Below are 15,129 nucleotides of genomic sequence, written 5' to 3'. Positions count from 1 at the left end.
GCATTAAGCTGTGCATGATGATTGGAATGAATTCAAATCAATGCTACCTGCACCAGGCAGGGGCATAGTGACGGGACAGGCCTGGGGCCCCGTGCTGGTAGGGGGCCCCAGAGGGCGGCCGGTTACAGAGTACTTTTTAGCGACAAATTTGTTTTTGTGTTTTTTGTTTTTTTGAAAATGATGGACTTGTGTTTATTAAGCTCTCTAATAACATTAGACTTCATGCTATAATAATGGTAACAGGTTTTACCCTGTCAGAGTGGGTAAGCTTGGGGGGCTTGTGATGTTTTTTTTTTGCTCTCTAGAGTCTCTAGAAACCCCCCTCCCCAGCTGCTTTCACCCAGAACAAACCCATGGTTTTCAATTACTGAATTATTCCACATCCTAGAGTCTGATCTGAAGCCTAAAGGCACACCGGGCTTGTGGGCAGTTTCAGGTATTATTGCAAAGATCTCCACACCATCCCATTATTCCTGACTGGCATTCCCGTCCCTGGCAACTGGAACAGCATAATCAGTGATTACATGTATATGTGATCATCTGTCAGAGGTCTTGAACGCGTAAAGGAGAAACAGGCCAGGTTTGACTATTGGTCAGTGAAAGAGTTGTTTGGATGGTTGCTCATAAATTCCCCCATCCACCTCGGTCTGCTTACCTGGCGGGGTGCGGCTGGGGTGGGGGGCGATGGCTGTCTCTGGACTGAAGACTGGTTCTGCTTGCGAGGCGGGGAGCTGGAGCCCAGGCAGGGCTTTGGGGACCGGACCGGGCCACGTGGGGATGGTGGCTGATGACCGTCGGGAACCTGGTGATGGTTCTGGCGACCGGAGCGACCCGGTACCTTGATATGCTGGTTCTGGTGACAGGAGCGAGTCGGCGTCACGTCAGGGTTCTTCTGCTGCTGGGTCTGGGGACGGGGATGAACCGGGCCCTTGTCCTGCTGGTTCTGGGTGTGAGCTGGTTCCACATCCCGCTCCTTCTGCTGCCTGTGCTGGTGCTGGAGGTGTTGCAGCGGGGAGCTGAGGCGGCCTGGGGCTGCCACAGAGTGGAGACACGCGGAAGTTTTATAGCGTCATGGAGGCAAAGGTCACTCTAGACTAATCAATAAAAGAAAGAAAGAGAATTGGCCTCTACAGGCTCCATTTAGCACATAAGTCTGCTAAGGTACCACAGGGGATGTGGCCACACAGGAATCATGCTGAACCCAGATTTCCTGTCTGTATTTTCTCTACTTCCGACCTAAACAGGCCTGTACCTGCACCAATGAGATCACAGCTGATCACAGGAGGAGTGGCTTAACAGCATCACAATGCTCCCTGAATCACTAACTCACACTTCCCCGCCCTCTTAGTTCCAATCTGAATGTCCATTACAGGCCATTAATCTAAACATATCTCCAGGTCCTCCTGATGAGCACATTTACATATCTGGCTATGATATCCCTCTAAGCCCTTTACTGATGCATTGTGGGTAATAATGAGATGCGTGAAGGTAAAATCACGGGGCACGTGGTCGCGACACCGTCAGCACTCCAGCTTTGGGGTGTCAGCCAACCACGGTGACACAGAAAGAGAAGATAGCCTCAGCAGCACTAATCAGTGATAGCTGATTATTTGGACGGGCTGCCCACCCCAGCAAGGCCAATCACAGGACAAGCAGAGGTGCAGGTAGCCAATCAGGGTGCTAAATCTACACACTAACAGTTTTTGTTTAGGGCAGATTTGTTTTGTCTTGTTTTATTCCATATTTATTTGTAGCCCCAGTAACCATTTGATCATCGCCGTTGCACCGCCCATCCTGGCTGAATAATCAGCCAGTATAATGGCCCCTTGTTGTGTGCCGCTGTGGTTGTGTCATGTGTGATGTGAGTCAGACCATTTGACTAAGCGGTTTTCTTATGCTGTGCCTCAGTATCCCACAGGCCAGTGTGATGTAACACCCTTAAATTAAAAAAAAAAAATGATGGCAGAAGAACAGAATCCTGAAGCTACATTAAAGGATTATCCAAGGTCACTGTTTCTCCTGTCATTGGTGGGGAGGGTGGGGGGGGGGGGGTGACAGCAGATTAAGAACTTAAGGATTTTCATCACCCCCAACATGGGCGCCTTTGCCCCACTACTCACTGGCCTCATTTCAGCTAAAGGCCAACGAGAGGCTCTGTGTCCACCTGGGTGAAATGAGATAAATGATGATTATTATTTGTTTCAAACTTTGTATTTCTCGGGCGCAAACAAGACTCTGTCACGCGCGAGTCCTTTCTGGATAAAAGTGAAAGGTCAAGCTTAAAGTAACTTTAAAGCATCGTTAAATAGCAAACAAATATACATATATATTATGGTGATGGTATGGGGGCAGTACACAGTCGTAAAAAACGTAATGGGGGAGGTGCCGACAGCCACAGAATTATCCCTGAGAACCCCCCCCTCCCCCCCCCCCGCCCCCCAGAGGCAGAGCTGACCAGCAGACGGTACAGTGTGCATCTGAACATGGCCGAGACACCCTGACACACATTATATACTGTGGGGGTGTGTGTGTGTGTCTCTGTGTGTGTGTAAAACCTGAAATGCAGCAGTGAGACCTCCACTTCAGAAGGGGAGGCACAGTTACAAGCTGACAGCACTGGCTGGGGGAGGGGGGACGGGGGGGGGGGGGCAGGGGGGTGCGGGAGGGGAAGACAGCAAAGGAATAGAAGGAAAATTCTTCTTGGAAATTATCCATGCCAGGTAAAGATGAAAGCCGAAGCGGGAGCATCCTCAGGATCTGATCATGGGGGGGGCAAATTCAGGAGTTATAGCCGTGAGCCCCCTGCGGCTTGTTATACGGCGAGGCTGCAGGTAAGGGGGAGGTGCTTTATAAATTCTGTCATCTTGTTAAGGCTGTCGGCCCCACTGACCTCCCCTCCCCCGCTAACAAGGCAGCCAGGCTGCCACCCCCCCCCCCCCCCATGACCACCGCGCTCCGGGACCCGCGCCAGTCAGCTCTCCCAGCTAATTGTTTCCTTTCCCACCTTTTGTGAGGCGGCCTTCATCATCTCAGGGCCGCCGGCCTGTTTTCGGGTCCGACCCTGAACCGCATTCTAACCGACTGACTATGGAGAAAACTGGCATGTTGCGACCCCCCCCAGTATGTGTCCCATTTCAGATGCATGTTTTTCTACTTTCATATACATGCTGCATGGATTTTATATCTGGACGTTAAGGTGGAAGATTCTCTATTAAAGGTAAATTGTTATTGATTTGAAGGGGGAGGCAATAAAAATCCATCCCTGGTGAATCTTTGTAAAGGGAAAGCAGACTAAACGTGACAAAAGCAAAGAGAGACGCCCCCCCCCCCCCCCCCCCCCCCCGTGCTCCATAATGACCAGCACCTTCCAGTATAGCTTAGCTTAGCACCCGCCCCCCCCACAGCAATAACACTGTCGGAGAGGCTTTAATCCAGTTTGAAGCACACTGACTGTCAGGGTCACACGGGGCTGGTGTATCACAGAGGTGTCATTTTTGTTTAGTCCGTCCCCGGGAGGCTACTGACGTCCCCCTCCCCATTATTGACAAGTCCTCTCGAACCCTGCCACTTTTTATGAAGTGGCACCTCACTCATTCCCCCCCCCTGCCAAAGTCCCTCCTCCGCCGAGCCTTGAGAATACAGGCTACGGGAGTCGCTCTGGGTCTGTTACCTCGCGTGTGTCTGTTCCTACGGCTGTCCTACGTCTACAATCAGAAAACTCAGGTCCGGGGGACAGCGATGCGACGAGACGTCACATGACTGCACGCGCCTTTTGGGTTTGCTGCGTGGCATCCTGCTGCCAGGTCAGCCCAAGACCCAAAAGAACCACAGTTCCCGTCATATCATTGCTCTTGCAGATGCGAATCGTTTCGTTTTATGTTTAGGCAATTACCCCATGCTATAGCTCTGACATTAACATTTTTCTTTGTGGTTTTACAATCAATGAAAATCTTTTAAAATGACGACGTATAAAAATACACTGACCTTGCAAACCAGCAGTTCCGGGCACAGCCAGCAGGAGGCCCCATGTTTTCCCCCTATGCAGGGTAATATCAAACCTGATGACAGTGTTGTGCACTGTGAGGCTCACATGGCGAGTAACCAGTAGCAAAGGTAGACCATCCATGTGCCTGATGAACTATAGGAGTTTCCAAAGCCCAGATGCAGCGTGTGGGGTCATCGGACAGCACACGTCCAAAACCAAACGTGTCCTCGGCAGCGCTCTGCAGCGGAGCCCCCAGGCTGGGTCCCCTGAACCGAAGCCGCTAGCGGAGCTAGGGGTGGCTATTAAATGCTTCACACCTCGGTAAGCGGGCCGAAGCGGAGACCGCGGCCCGAAAGCCTCATGAAGAATTAATGCTCGGAGGACAGCCCAGGGGGAGGGAAAAATCGATGGTGGGGGTTTGATGTGCGGGAGTAACGGAGCGTCCGGGCCCGGGCTGTATTTCTTGACATTTGTTTGTCGACGTTTGTTTACTGCACACAACACGCCTCATTCCATGAAGGGAGCGTGAAAGCAAAAAGTCAGGGAGGACCAGGGCTGATACTCAACAGCGCAGATTTGAAAAGATTAAAATGCACAGGGTACGATATGCAGAAAGAGAACAAGCAGCTGCTTTTTATTCCTTAAAAACATCAACGTAATAAATGGGTCGGGAGAGCTGTCTGAGGTGGGGTGGGGGGGCTGGGAGGTGCACAGGGTGGTCTGGGTGGGGGGAGCTATATGTGCTTCCCCGCCTGCTTTCTTGATTTTGTGGTAGCTTCTTCCCAGGCAGTGGGTCTCCTCGGTACACTGTACTCAGGACTGCACATAACGCATGGCTGGAGGTACTCCCCAGGGCCTGAAAAGAGCAGCCATTGGCACATGAACCGCATCACCAGATGAGCGGCATGGAGCGCGGAGCTTGTGGATCCCCTTTGGGTCGTGGGGGTGTGAGACGGGGCCAGGGCAGGTGGAGTTAACCAACCCGGCCCTCGTGCAGATGGGCAGGGCCGTTACTCACCGCTTCATGGCCAGAAATGCCCCAGTTAATAAAAGCCCTGCTCTTCTGCCAGATTTGCCGTGTTTCAGGTGTGAACATCAGGGCACCAGGAGATCAGCGACTGAAGGGTTAGTGCCAAGGCTGAAAAGGAAGCTCATCTCGAGTAATTTAAGCAAAGGGCGGATACAAAAAGCTGAACATCAGCCCACTGGCTGCACTGCATTTTTCACTGTACTAGTCCAGTTGGGGGGCGGCATGGTGGTGCAGTGGTTAGCACTGTTGCCTCACACCTCTGGGACCCGGGTTCGAGTCTCCACCTGGGTCACATGTGTGTGGAGTTTGCATGTTCTCCCCATGTCGTCGTGGGGTTTCTTCTGGGTACTTCCAGAGACATTCACTCTACTGCAGGTGCTTTTCCTGCAGAACAACCACAAATCTGTTTGTGGGATTACAGTATATGCATATTATCCAACCATCCATCCATTTTCCAAACCGCTTATCCTATTGGGTCGCGGGGGGTCCGGAGCCTATCCCGGAAGCAATGGGCACAAGGCAGGGAACAACCCAGGAGGGGGGGCCAGCCCATCGTAGGGCACACTCACACACCATTCACTCACTCACACATGCACACCTACGGGCAATTTAGCAACTCCAATTAGCCTCAGTTTGTTTTTGGACTGTGGGGTGAAACCGGAGTACCCGGAGGAAACCCCACGACAACATGGGGAGAACATGCAAACTCCACACACATGTGACCCAGGTGGAGACTCGAACCCAGGTCCCAGAGGTGTGAGGCAACAGTGCTAACCACTGCACCATCTATGCATATTAGAAGTAGCTAATTAGATGTAGCATTAATGTAGCATTGCATATGTTTTAAGGAAATCTGAATAAAAAAAAAGACCATGGTGATGTGAAAGATCACGTCACACGAAGATCACAGACTTTGCCAAGTATCTCTGTCTGACCTCATTCAACGTGCGTCATTTACAGTTAAGATATTAATCTGGATGCTCGCTGAGGAAAATCTGGTGAGGGAGGCATCACACTTCATGGCAGATGTGAGAACAGATGGCTGAGGAGCAGGCGGAGGTAGGAGGAGAAGACGGGGAAAGAGGGATGTGAAAGGGAGATGAGGAGGAGGCAGAAGATGGGGAAGGAGTGACGAGAGGAAGGAAGACAGAACATGAGGTGACTGGGGTTAGGAAATAAAAGAAGGGAATAGAAAAGGATGAAGGCAGAAGTGAGTGAGAAAGAAGGTGGTAGAAAGAGGAGAGGAGAAAAGGAAGATTCAGAACGGAGGTGCACAGAACGGCAGCTCCTCTGATTATGACTGAAAGGGACCCTCCCCCACGCGTGGTGACCCTGAGGTCTGGGGAGGGCCCATCTGATGTGTCCGAGATGTACTTGAGGTTACGCCAGTTGCTTATTCGGGGATCATTAACGTCCAGAAGGCCTCGCTCTGGGCTTTGTACCCGCAGACGCTCCGCGGGGATCGGCAGCAAGCCCCCGGAAAGCACGGTTATTAATTAAAGCGTCGGGGGCAGAGCTCACCGACCGAAACGGCGGATTCCTTTTAGCGAGCGTGTGACCCTCCCCCGCCCTCCTGCTAATGCTGCTTCTGCGTCCGCTTACCAACCCGCTTCTAGAGAGACTGACCGCTGGCTTTTGTTACACAGCGAAAGCCGACACCCGCGGCCGACCTTTCCTGCTGACCCCATTTGCCGTTTGACTTTGTAAACCGCTCTGCAAAGTCGCACATTCTCATGCCAACGCTGCGCTGAATAAAAGGCCCCTTATAATGACTGCATTTCATAACCGACCCAGAGGCGAGATCTCAGGCTCTGGCAGGAAACGTTTGTGTGGCCATGAGACGGGATCCGTGTTTCCACTGGAGGATTCGTCAGCATCGCCCTGCTAGAAACCCGGAAGCTGGATGGTCACACATCCTCTAATCTGGCATCCCCCAGTACCAGAAACTGAGTGCCTCTTTGCCGGGGACCGGCCTTCACCTGCGTCTTCATTTACCTCTCACCGTTCCTCAGGTTAAAGACTCTGAGAAGCGTCTTCATGCATCTGTGGTGGCTGTAGGAGAACTGGGGTGTTTTTCTGCTTAAAGCCACACCCTTCAACTTTTCATCCATCCATCCATCCATTTTCCAAACCGCTTATCCTACTGGGTCACGGGGGGTCCGGAGCCAATCCCGGAAGCAATGGGCACGAGGCAGGGAACAACCCAGGATGGGGGGCCAGCCCATCGCAGGGCACACTCACACACCATTCACTCTCACACGCACACCTACGGGCGATTTAGCAACTCCAGTTAGCCTCAGCATGTTTTTGGACTGTTGGGGGAAACAGGAGTACCTGGAGGAAACCCCACGACGACATGGGGAGAACATGCAAACTCCACACACATGTAACCCAGGCAGAGACTCTCCCCGGGTCCCCAGAGGTGTGAGGCAACAGTGCTAACCACTGCACCACCATGCCACAACTTTTCATTCATGCCTAAATTTTCAGTAATGTAGCCTTTGTGTACGGACTACTTTAAAGTCGACTCCGGTTGCCAGGTAAGGAGAGCTTCAGTATGGAAACAAAGCAGGAGGTATTTCAGTGGTTGGTTAGCTCAGGGGTTAGGGGGCGGCTGGCCACACTGGCCCCTGCAAGCTTCAGACACCAGCCTTGACTGTCACAAACAGCGCAGAGTCCAGACCAGGTGTTCTTTGTTGAATCTCTGCAGGTGTGGTTGGCCGTTCAGCGCATTTAATAAGCAGGATAACTGAGTAAATATCAGGCACGCTTTCCTCGCTGCATAGTACACATGGCTAAACAGATAAATTACAGTGACAGGGTGATTAAGATAAGGGCATAACATTTATTGCACGATTTCCTACTTGCAGAAACTTGGAGCGGATGTGCTTTAATAGGAGCGTGTGTACCTTTGCTGTCTTCAGCCAAAGAGTGTTGGTGTAGCATGCTGTGTTTACACTCAGCGCTAGAGCCGCAGTTTCTGGGCCGGTCTCTCTCTTTCGCTTCTGGCTGGTGTACTAACGCTGACACGCGACAGGCGACGGAGCCCATCCCAGCATCGGGGGACAGGAGGACGTGAAACCAGCAGCCGCCGCTTCGGAGCGTCTCAGCAAACCTTCATCCCCCCCTTTCCTCTCCACTAGCACCTCACTCTCCATTATCCGGCTGCTGTCACAACAAATCAATCAATCCTCTGCCCTGAGTCTTTGTGTAGCTGCTTCTACTGGAGACGATTCCCGCATCGGCCATCAGACGCACAGAGACGCAGATTCCGTGTCAAGTTTTTATTTTATCAGACTCCCCCCCCCCCAGTAAATGTACAGCACCCCCAAGTCATTAATCACCTCCAGTGCAGCATGAGAATATTGGCTTACTTGCGTCTGTCGAGATTTTTTCAAAGCCCTTCACAGTGCTTCCAAGTCAAAGGTGATGACTATGAGGATATGAGGAAGGATTAAAAATAATAGATAAAACATTTTTTCTGAGATACATCTATACATTGTAAAAGGTAAAATTATACCAAAACGAACCGGTGATCATGAGGGGTTAAGGTTAGGGTTAGGGACTCTTTGGGGGCCGCCGTGCCCCCGGGTAGCTGGTCAGCAGAATATGCTGCTTCCACATCTCCTAAATAAGGAATGTGTTTATTTAACATTAAGTGTAGTGACTGTTTGTGGCCAACAGGGGGCCCAAAACTTAGGGGTCCATGCGAATAGGTGATATGAGTGGCGGTAAACACCACTGCTGAGGAGGATTACGTCAGAATTCCACGAAGAGTGGTTTGTGCTGCGTTCCGGCTGCGATGCGGTTTGGGTCCGTCCTCTGCATGTCCTCGACCCCCTACCAAAAGTGGTTCAGAAGCCTTCCAGAAGCAGATCTGTTTGCAGGGTGGCTGGGAACGCTCATAAATATTCATGAGATAAGCGCTACCTGATTGGCAGGTTGAACTGCTGTCAGAAGTGCCATCCAGCAAAATAGACTCGCTGCATATCTTTCGCAAAGCGGGTAGAATCAAAATCATTGACAAGAGTGAAGGCGATCAGCCACAGCGACTGCATCGCTGCTGCAATGAGGCTGAACTGCTCAGTGGATTTCCGGGGTTATGCAGGGCACTGCCTCCTCTGTGACAAATGTGCTCATGATTATTACATGATGTGGGCGGAGCCAGAGAACCCACCCCCTCACCCCTCACACTATGATGGAGATAAAGCATACAGGGGGGTTCTAAAAACCAGCAGATGGTTAGATCTAAATGCTGATGTGCTGGAAATGAGCAGGTTTTACTGGCCAACCCAGTGCCGCATGCAGAAACATTTCCACTGAACATCGTCCACCTTCCAACTCTTGAAGTGCAGACAAAAAAAGGAAAGAGTACAGCAATGATGGACAGCACACTGAGAGGAAGCCTCCGAATGAGGAGGAAGAATGACTGATGGGATTGTAGACACTATTCCCTCTGCCACACTTCGGAAAACACAGAAAGCTCCGGAAGCTACACCTCAAATTTTGTCACAGGAGTGAAAATGCAAAGCGCTAACTCCGCTAACAGGTTTTTCGAGAACGCGCTTTCGGTAGCTACCGGAGACGCGATCGTTTATAAAAAATGACACTGTTAAAATAACGCGCTGTGCTACTTGCGCCTTGCTTTGTAGTCAGCTGAAGATGCATCACTGTGCTCTTCCTGACAGGTAACTTTTTTATCATCTTCCCCCTGCCAGGGGATCCTGTAATGGGGAGGCCCGCATCACCTTGACCGCCATTTATCGCAGCCACTGAACGTCAGCACATCTGTGTCTCATTTCATGGCTTCTTGGCTTATTCCACCGAGGAGGTATATTGTAAATGGGAAATAGCATGACAAAAGGAATGGGAATTGAGCTAATAAAAGGTTCACACACAGACACATGCACACACACAGACACATGCACACACACAGACACATGCACACACACAGACACACTTGCCGCTGTCCGATGTGCGAAGGCAGATTCGGTTCCGTGGCCACACTGTTCAATAACTAAGCACCTGATTTTTCGTTGGGTGACTCAGTAACTTTAATAATAAAACATCTGCCTGCACCCTTGTCTCGCTTCCTGAGATAAGGCACGTCTGTATAGCCTAACAGTAATCAGCCATTAGTCTGCACTCAGGTCACATGACGAGTCCCAGTGTGAGGGGTGACCTTTAACCCTGCCAAGGAACAGACCAATGGTGCTGTTAGAAGAAACTTCAGACAGACAGGGAATGATCACATGGACAGGGTGACAATGGAAGCCATGACAACCTGGGGGACCCAAGGAGAGTCAAGACATTTAGCATCACTAAGCATCATTTAGTCTTCTCCAGACCTTCATCCATTCCTGACTCTGTCTCACTCCTCTGTCCTCTCCAGACCTTCATCCACTCCTGACTCTGTCTCACTCCTCTGTTCTCTCCAGACCTTCATCCACTCCTGACTCTGTCTCACTCCTCTGTCCTCTCCAGACCTTCATCCACTCCTGACTCTGTCTCACTCCTCTGTCTTCTCCAGACCTTCATTCACTCCTGACTCTGTCTCACTCCTCTGTCTTCTCCAGACCTTCATTCACTCCTGACTCTGTCTCACTCCTCTGTCTTCTCCAGACCTTCATTCACTTCTGACTGTCTCACTCCTCTGTCCTCTCCAGACCTTCAACCACTCCTGACTCTGTCTCACTCCTCTGTCCTCTTCAGACCTTCATCCACTCCTGACTCTGTCTCACTCCTCTGTCATCTCCAGACCTTCATTCACTCCTGACTCTGTCTCACTCCTTTGTCCTCTCCAGACCTGCATTCACTCCTGACTCTGTCTTACTCCTCTGTCCTCTCCAGACCTTCATTCACTCCTGACTCTGTCTCACTCCTCTGTCCACCCTGGACCTTTATCTTCTCCTTTCTGCTCCCACTCACAGAAACCTCTCTCCTTTATCTTCCTTGCCCCTGTCACATGTACAGGGCTGCAGCAGAACACAGCCAACCACATTTGGTGAAGGTAGTTTTCACTGACAGATCCTTCGGGGAGTTCAAAAACCCAACATGATATATGTCTGGTGAAGTCATACTAAGACGTTACTATATCCCAGTATCATCATATCCACTGGTACGTGTCAGCCAGGGTATCTAGAGCTCACACAGCTTTTAGCTGGTCTACGCTGATCCCAGAATAAGACTCAGACACAACATAAAATTTTACAAGAGGAATAAACAAAATCAATGTCCATTACGCACCTAGGGTTTTTAATAAGAATAGACACTGTGTACACATGACATGAAAATCACAGCCCCTTCGGGGGGGGTCCTCACAGGTGTACTGAAGGAGCATGCGGTGCAGGAACTGCAGATGTCTCAAAGGGACCTTCTCCTTCCCTCCTAAGGGTGCCTCCACACTCATGAAGATCTCCTTGATCCACGAACATCTCCCAAACACACAATTATCTCCCCCAACTAATGAAGATCTCCCCAACCACTGAAGATCTCCCCAACCCATGAAGATCTCCACATTCATGAAGATCTCCTCCATCCATGAAGATCTCCCAAACACACAATTATCTCCCCCAACCAATGCTGATCTCCCAACCCATGAAGATCTTTCCAACCCACGAAGATCTCCACACTCGTGAAGATCTCCTCGATCCAAACAAATGAAGATCTCCCCCACCCAGTGAAGCCCCTGCTACTGGCAGTTTACTCTCAGTTGTAGTTTATCTGCCCCCCCCCCCCCCCCACCACCTTCATCCAGGATTCATGGCTGATACCCCTCGTCCTCACTCAGGCTAATGGCATAAAGGAGACAATATTTTAAAGATTAAACTAAAAACCATTTACAGCTGTGATCAAAAGGGAACATTTAAGCATAAAAAATTTAAAGGGGGTATTAACTAGACAGTGACCAGTAAAATGAGGCTGTTTCATCAGAGAGGCCTCAACACAGTGAGGCTCCTTAACACATTAACCCTGAGCAATAGGACACTGGCTGTCACAGCACAGAGAAAATCTGTTTCAATAAACACCATTTAGTATCAACATACCACCCCACTGAAACTACCGTCAGCCTCTTTACTGCCTTTACACTACACTGCTGTGCATGTCGGCTTGTCCAGTGCTGGATACTGTAGTTGGGGTCATGGTGTCCACACCACACAATCACAGCCTCTGCTGACACCAACTTTCTGTCATATGACTTTTGGTCTATCGCGCATTTGTACTGAAACACAACTGAAGTTACCTAAAAACTGAAAAGCTCACTCTTCAAACCCACTACATTTTCCCAATCACATGTTTTTAAATGTGACATACTCTGTTAGCTGCACAGTCATCCTGGCACAAACTTGAAAATTACGCAAAAAAAAAAGCAAGTGCAGGTTTTTTCGACATCAGTACTTTACTTCCTGAGGTTCTTCAAAAGCCAGTCTCAGTTGAGTAACATTTTGAGAATTAAGTCATCCAACCACCAGGTGGAGCCGTCCACGCTGTCTTACCTTGAAGGTTCTGCAGAGGCAGCGTAATGATGCCATTGGCTGCTGCTGCCATCAGACCCTGGATGTTGCTAAGGTTGGCATTGGGCATGGTGAGTACCAGACCCTGCTGGCTGCCCAGTTGACCTGGCATGTTGAAGGGGATGAGGATGGGTTGGTTGAGGCCCGTTGTGCCCGTGGGCATCATGCTGGACACGGCTGATGCCAGCTGCTGGACCGCCAGCAGGTGCTACAACAAAGAGGCCATTGTTAACGAGAGAAGGGAGAAGCTCGGTTCCAGAAAAGGGGTCGTGGTCTTCAATCTGAAGTCAATAGAAGCTGAGAAGCACCATCAATAAAAAGTGAACACAGGCAGAGTCACAATCAATGTGAAGATAACGAAAGTATAGAGTATCTACGGTACTATTGTTGGCACCGGCGGACGATGAGATGCATGCGGACACAATGAATAAGGTGCCAGGCATGAACACAAAATGTTATGTTTCCCTGGAGAATTAAATAGAGAAACAGGGCAGGCTTTGCTGAAAGGCGTCTTCAGCTGCCACGGAGACTTCCGCTTCAGCTGGAATCCCGTAACAGACATGAAAAAAATAAAACGCACAGCTCCTCAAACTGAAACTCTGAGATCTCTGGGTGATTCTTCCTGAACGTCACACAGATTCAAGCTTCAAAGGAAAACAGACGCCAATATCCCTCGGGGCGGCTGCACTCAACAAAACACAGGTGTGCCACCAGGCAGATCGCTGTATGCCACCTAGCGTGTTTAAAATCACATCTAAAGATATTTTTGTCAGTTTTCTTTTTTTTTTGTGTGTTTTTTTTTAAGATAAACAGACTTAGCGGTGTTCTTAATTTACTGGTCTGCATTTCGCACAGCACATTAGCGTCGCTAAGAAAGGGGTAGGAAGAGTGGCTCTGATGTAATTTTCTTTGAAGGACCAATTACCATAAGCGTCACATGTTCACACTTCAAAAAGCTTGAGGAATATGAAGGGGAATCAGCATGCAGGTGAATAACCGCTACCTCCGCGAGCAGTGAGCTGTCAGCCAATGCAGAAATTGACACAACCTGTCATCCTGATTACTCACCAGAAGATCTACTGGCCACCAATTGTACAAGACAAGGGTATGGTAGAGGGTCAACCCTGATGCCCCACTATCGCAGAACCATATTGTCTGGATCAGTCCCTGCCCTGTCCTCTTTGTCGTTTCCCTGTTTGCCCAGCAGGTGTCGCTGGCCATCCCATTGAAAGTGTTGTAGCCCTTAGTGTTGAATGGCCCATGCCTGTCTCTTGTTTAGTCCTGGATACCTCTGTACATTTTTTATATGCCTGCGTTTGCTTTGTTCTTTGTTGGTCATTGTATGGGTTACCTGCCAGTCTTGCTGTGACTGTGGTAGATGTTTTACTCGTGTTCTCCCCTGTCTTTCCTTGTGTCTGCTTCCAGTCTTAGTTTAACCTTTTCTAACCTGCCTGCCTTTGTTTTGACCCTTAGTGGTTCAGCTTGTATTATGTATGTCTGAGTTCTGTTTAGAATAAAGTTCCAGTTTGATCTTAAGCTGTACTGTGGATCATCCTTGCATCATGCCACACCATGACACATATCACACCAAGGGAAGCAAGTTTGTGGTACATAGAGATACACAATTCACCATAATCACAGTGGTAATACAGCAGTCTGACAGTGGCCTGTTCTGAATTCTATTTTTCTCTATAATATACCTTAAAGGGTTTGTAGACAAGGCAGACACCTAACAAGCATTATGCTTGTTACATCTAAGCGTCTTTACATTGATTAATCAATGGTAAGGTGAAGTGTACGGGATCTACAGAATGTTCTGGATACAGGCAAAATGAAAAAGGGACTCAAACAAGCAACGTCTGACGATGACTGAGGGGTTTTCATGGAGGAACAGAGTATGAATTAGCAGGGGATATAATATTTCTTTACACAGAGAAGTATAAAACAGCAAGGAGAAGAACAGTGTTCTGAGCAACTCAGTCTAAAGCAATGTGCAGTTAGACCACTGATCTCTTTTCACAGTGAGGGTGGCTGATATTTAATGGCCATCCTCTAAAGACACGTGTCATCTCTCTCAGAGAAGAAAGAGTAGATAAAACCACTATGATAAACAGTGGGTTTATTTTGCAGTTTATCTGTTAGTACTCTGGTCCAATTTTCCTCATCCTGTGTACATAGCTCAATAAACGCACATTATGCAGTGCAGGAACTCCCCTTAAGTGAGATGTTTGGCATTTGGGTGCCTACCTGTGCTCCAGCGGGAAGGCCAGGGTAGGTCTGGCCAGGCCGTTTCTGCTCCAAAGGGCTGGTACTCGGGTCGGGTCTTGGCAACACGGCCCGGATGCCTAAAATGATGAGGACGGAAAGCAGGAATGAGCACGTGTGTGTAGACATTTCCAGCACCGTCTCAATTGAATTGGGCAAACTTTGGATTCCGTGAAGTAAACACACACTTAGACATGCGTGAGGTCAAAACACAGGCCCGCACTGCGGCCACGCCCCCTCATCACTTCTCCCAGTCCAGAATATGGACTTCAGCTGCGTATCATTCCCCTTTCTGGCTTTCCTCGATGATTTGACCTACCTAACAGGTCCAGCCG

General features: G+C 49.6%; 1 protein-coding gene across 1 annotated transcript in view; it reads right to left on the bottom strand.

The window, feature by feature from the left end:
* The window catches only part of LOC125740651 (POU domain, class 6, transcription factor 2-like), a 39,193-nt gene that overhangs the window by 12,071 nt on the left and 11,993 nt on the right, over positions 1-15,129 (bottom strand). Inside the window, exons 2-4 of the mRNA XM_049012105.1 lie at positions 14,777-14,874; positions 12,512-12,737; positions 656-1,032 (exon numbers count right to left, since the gene is read on the bottom strand). Coding sequence (XP_048868062.1) covers positions 656-1,032; positions 12,512-12,737; positions 14,777-14,874 — 701 coding nt within the window. The remainder of the gene's footprint in view (positions 1-655; positions 1,033-12,511; positions 12,738-14,776; positions 14,875-15,129) is intronic.

Source organism: Brienomyrus brachyistius, chromosome 4 (genome assembly GCF_023856365.1).
Source record: "Brienomyrus brachyistius isolate T26 chromosome 4, BBRACH_0.4, whole genome shotgun sequence".
Lineage (NCBI taxonomy): Eukaryota > Metazoa > Chordata > Actinopteri > Osteoglossiformes > Mormyridae > Brienomyrus > Brienomyrus brachyistius.
This window is presented reverse-complemented; position numbering and strand designations above follow the sequence as displayed.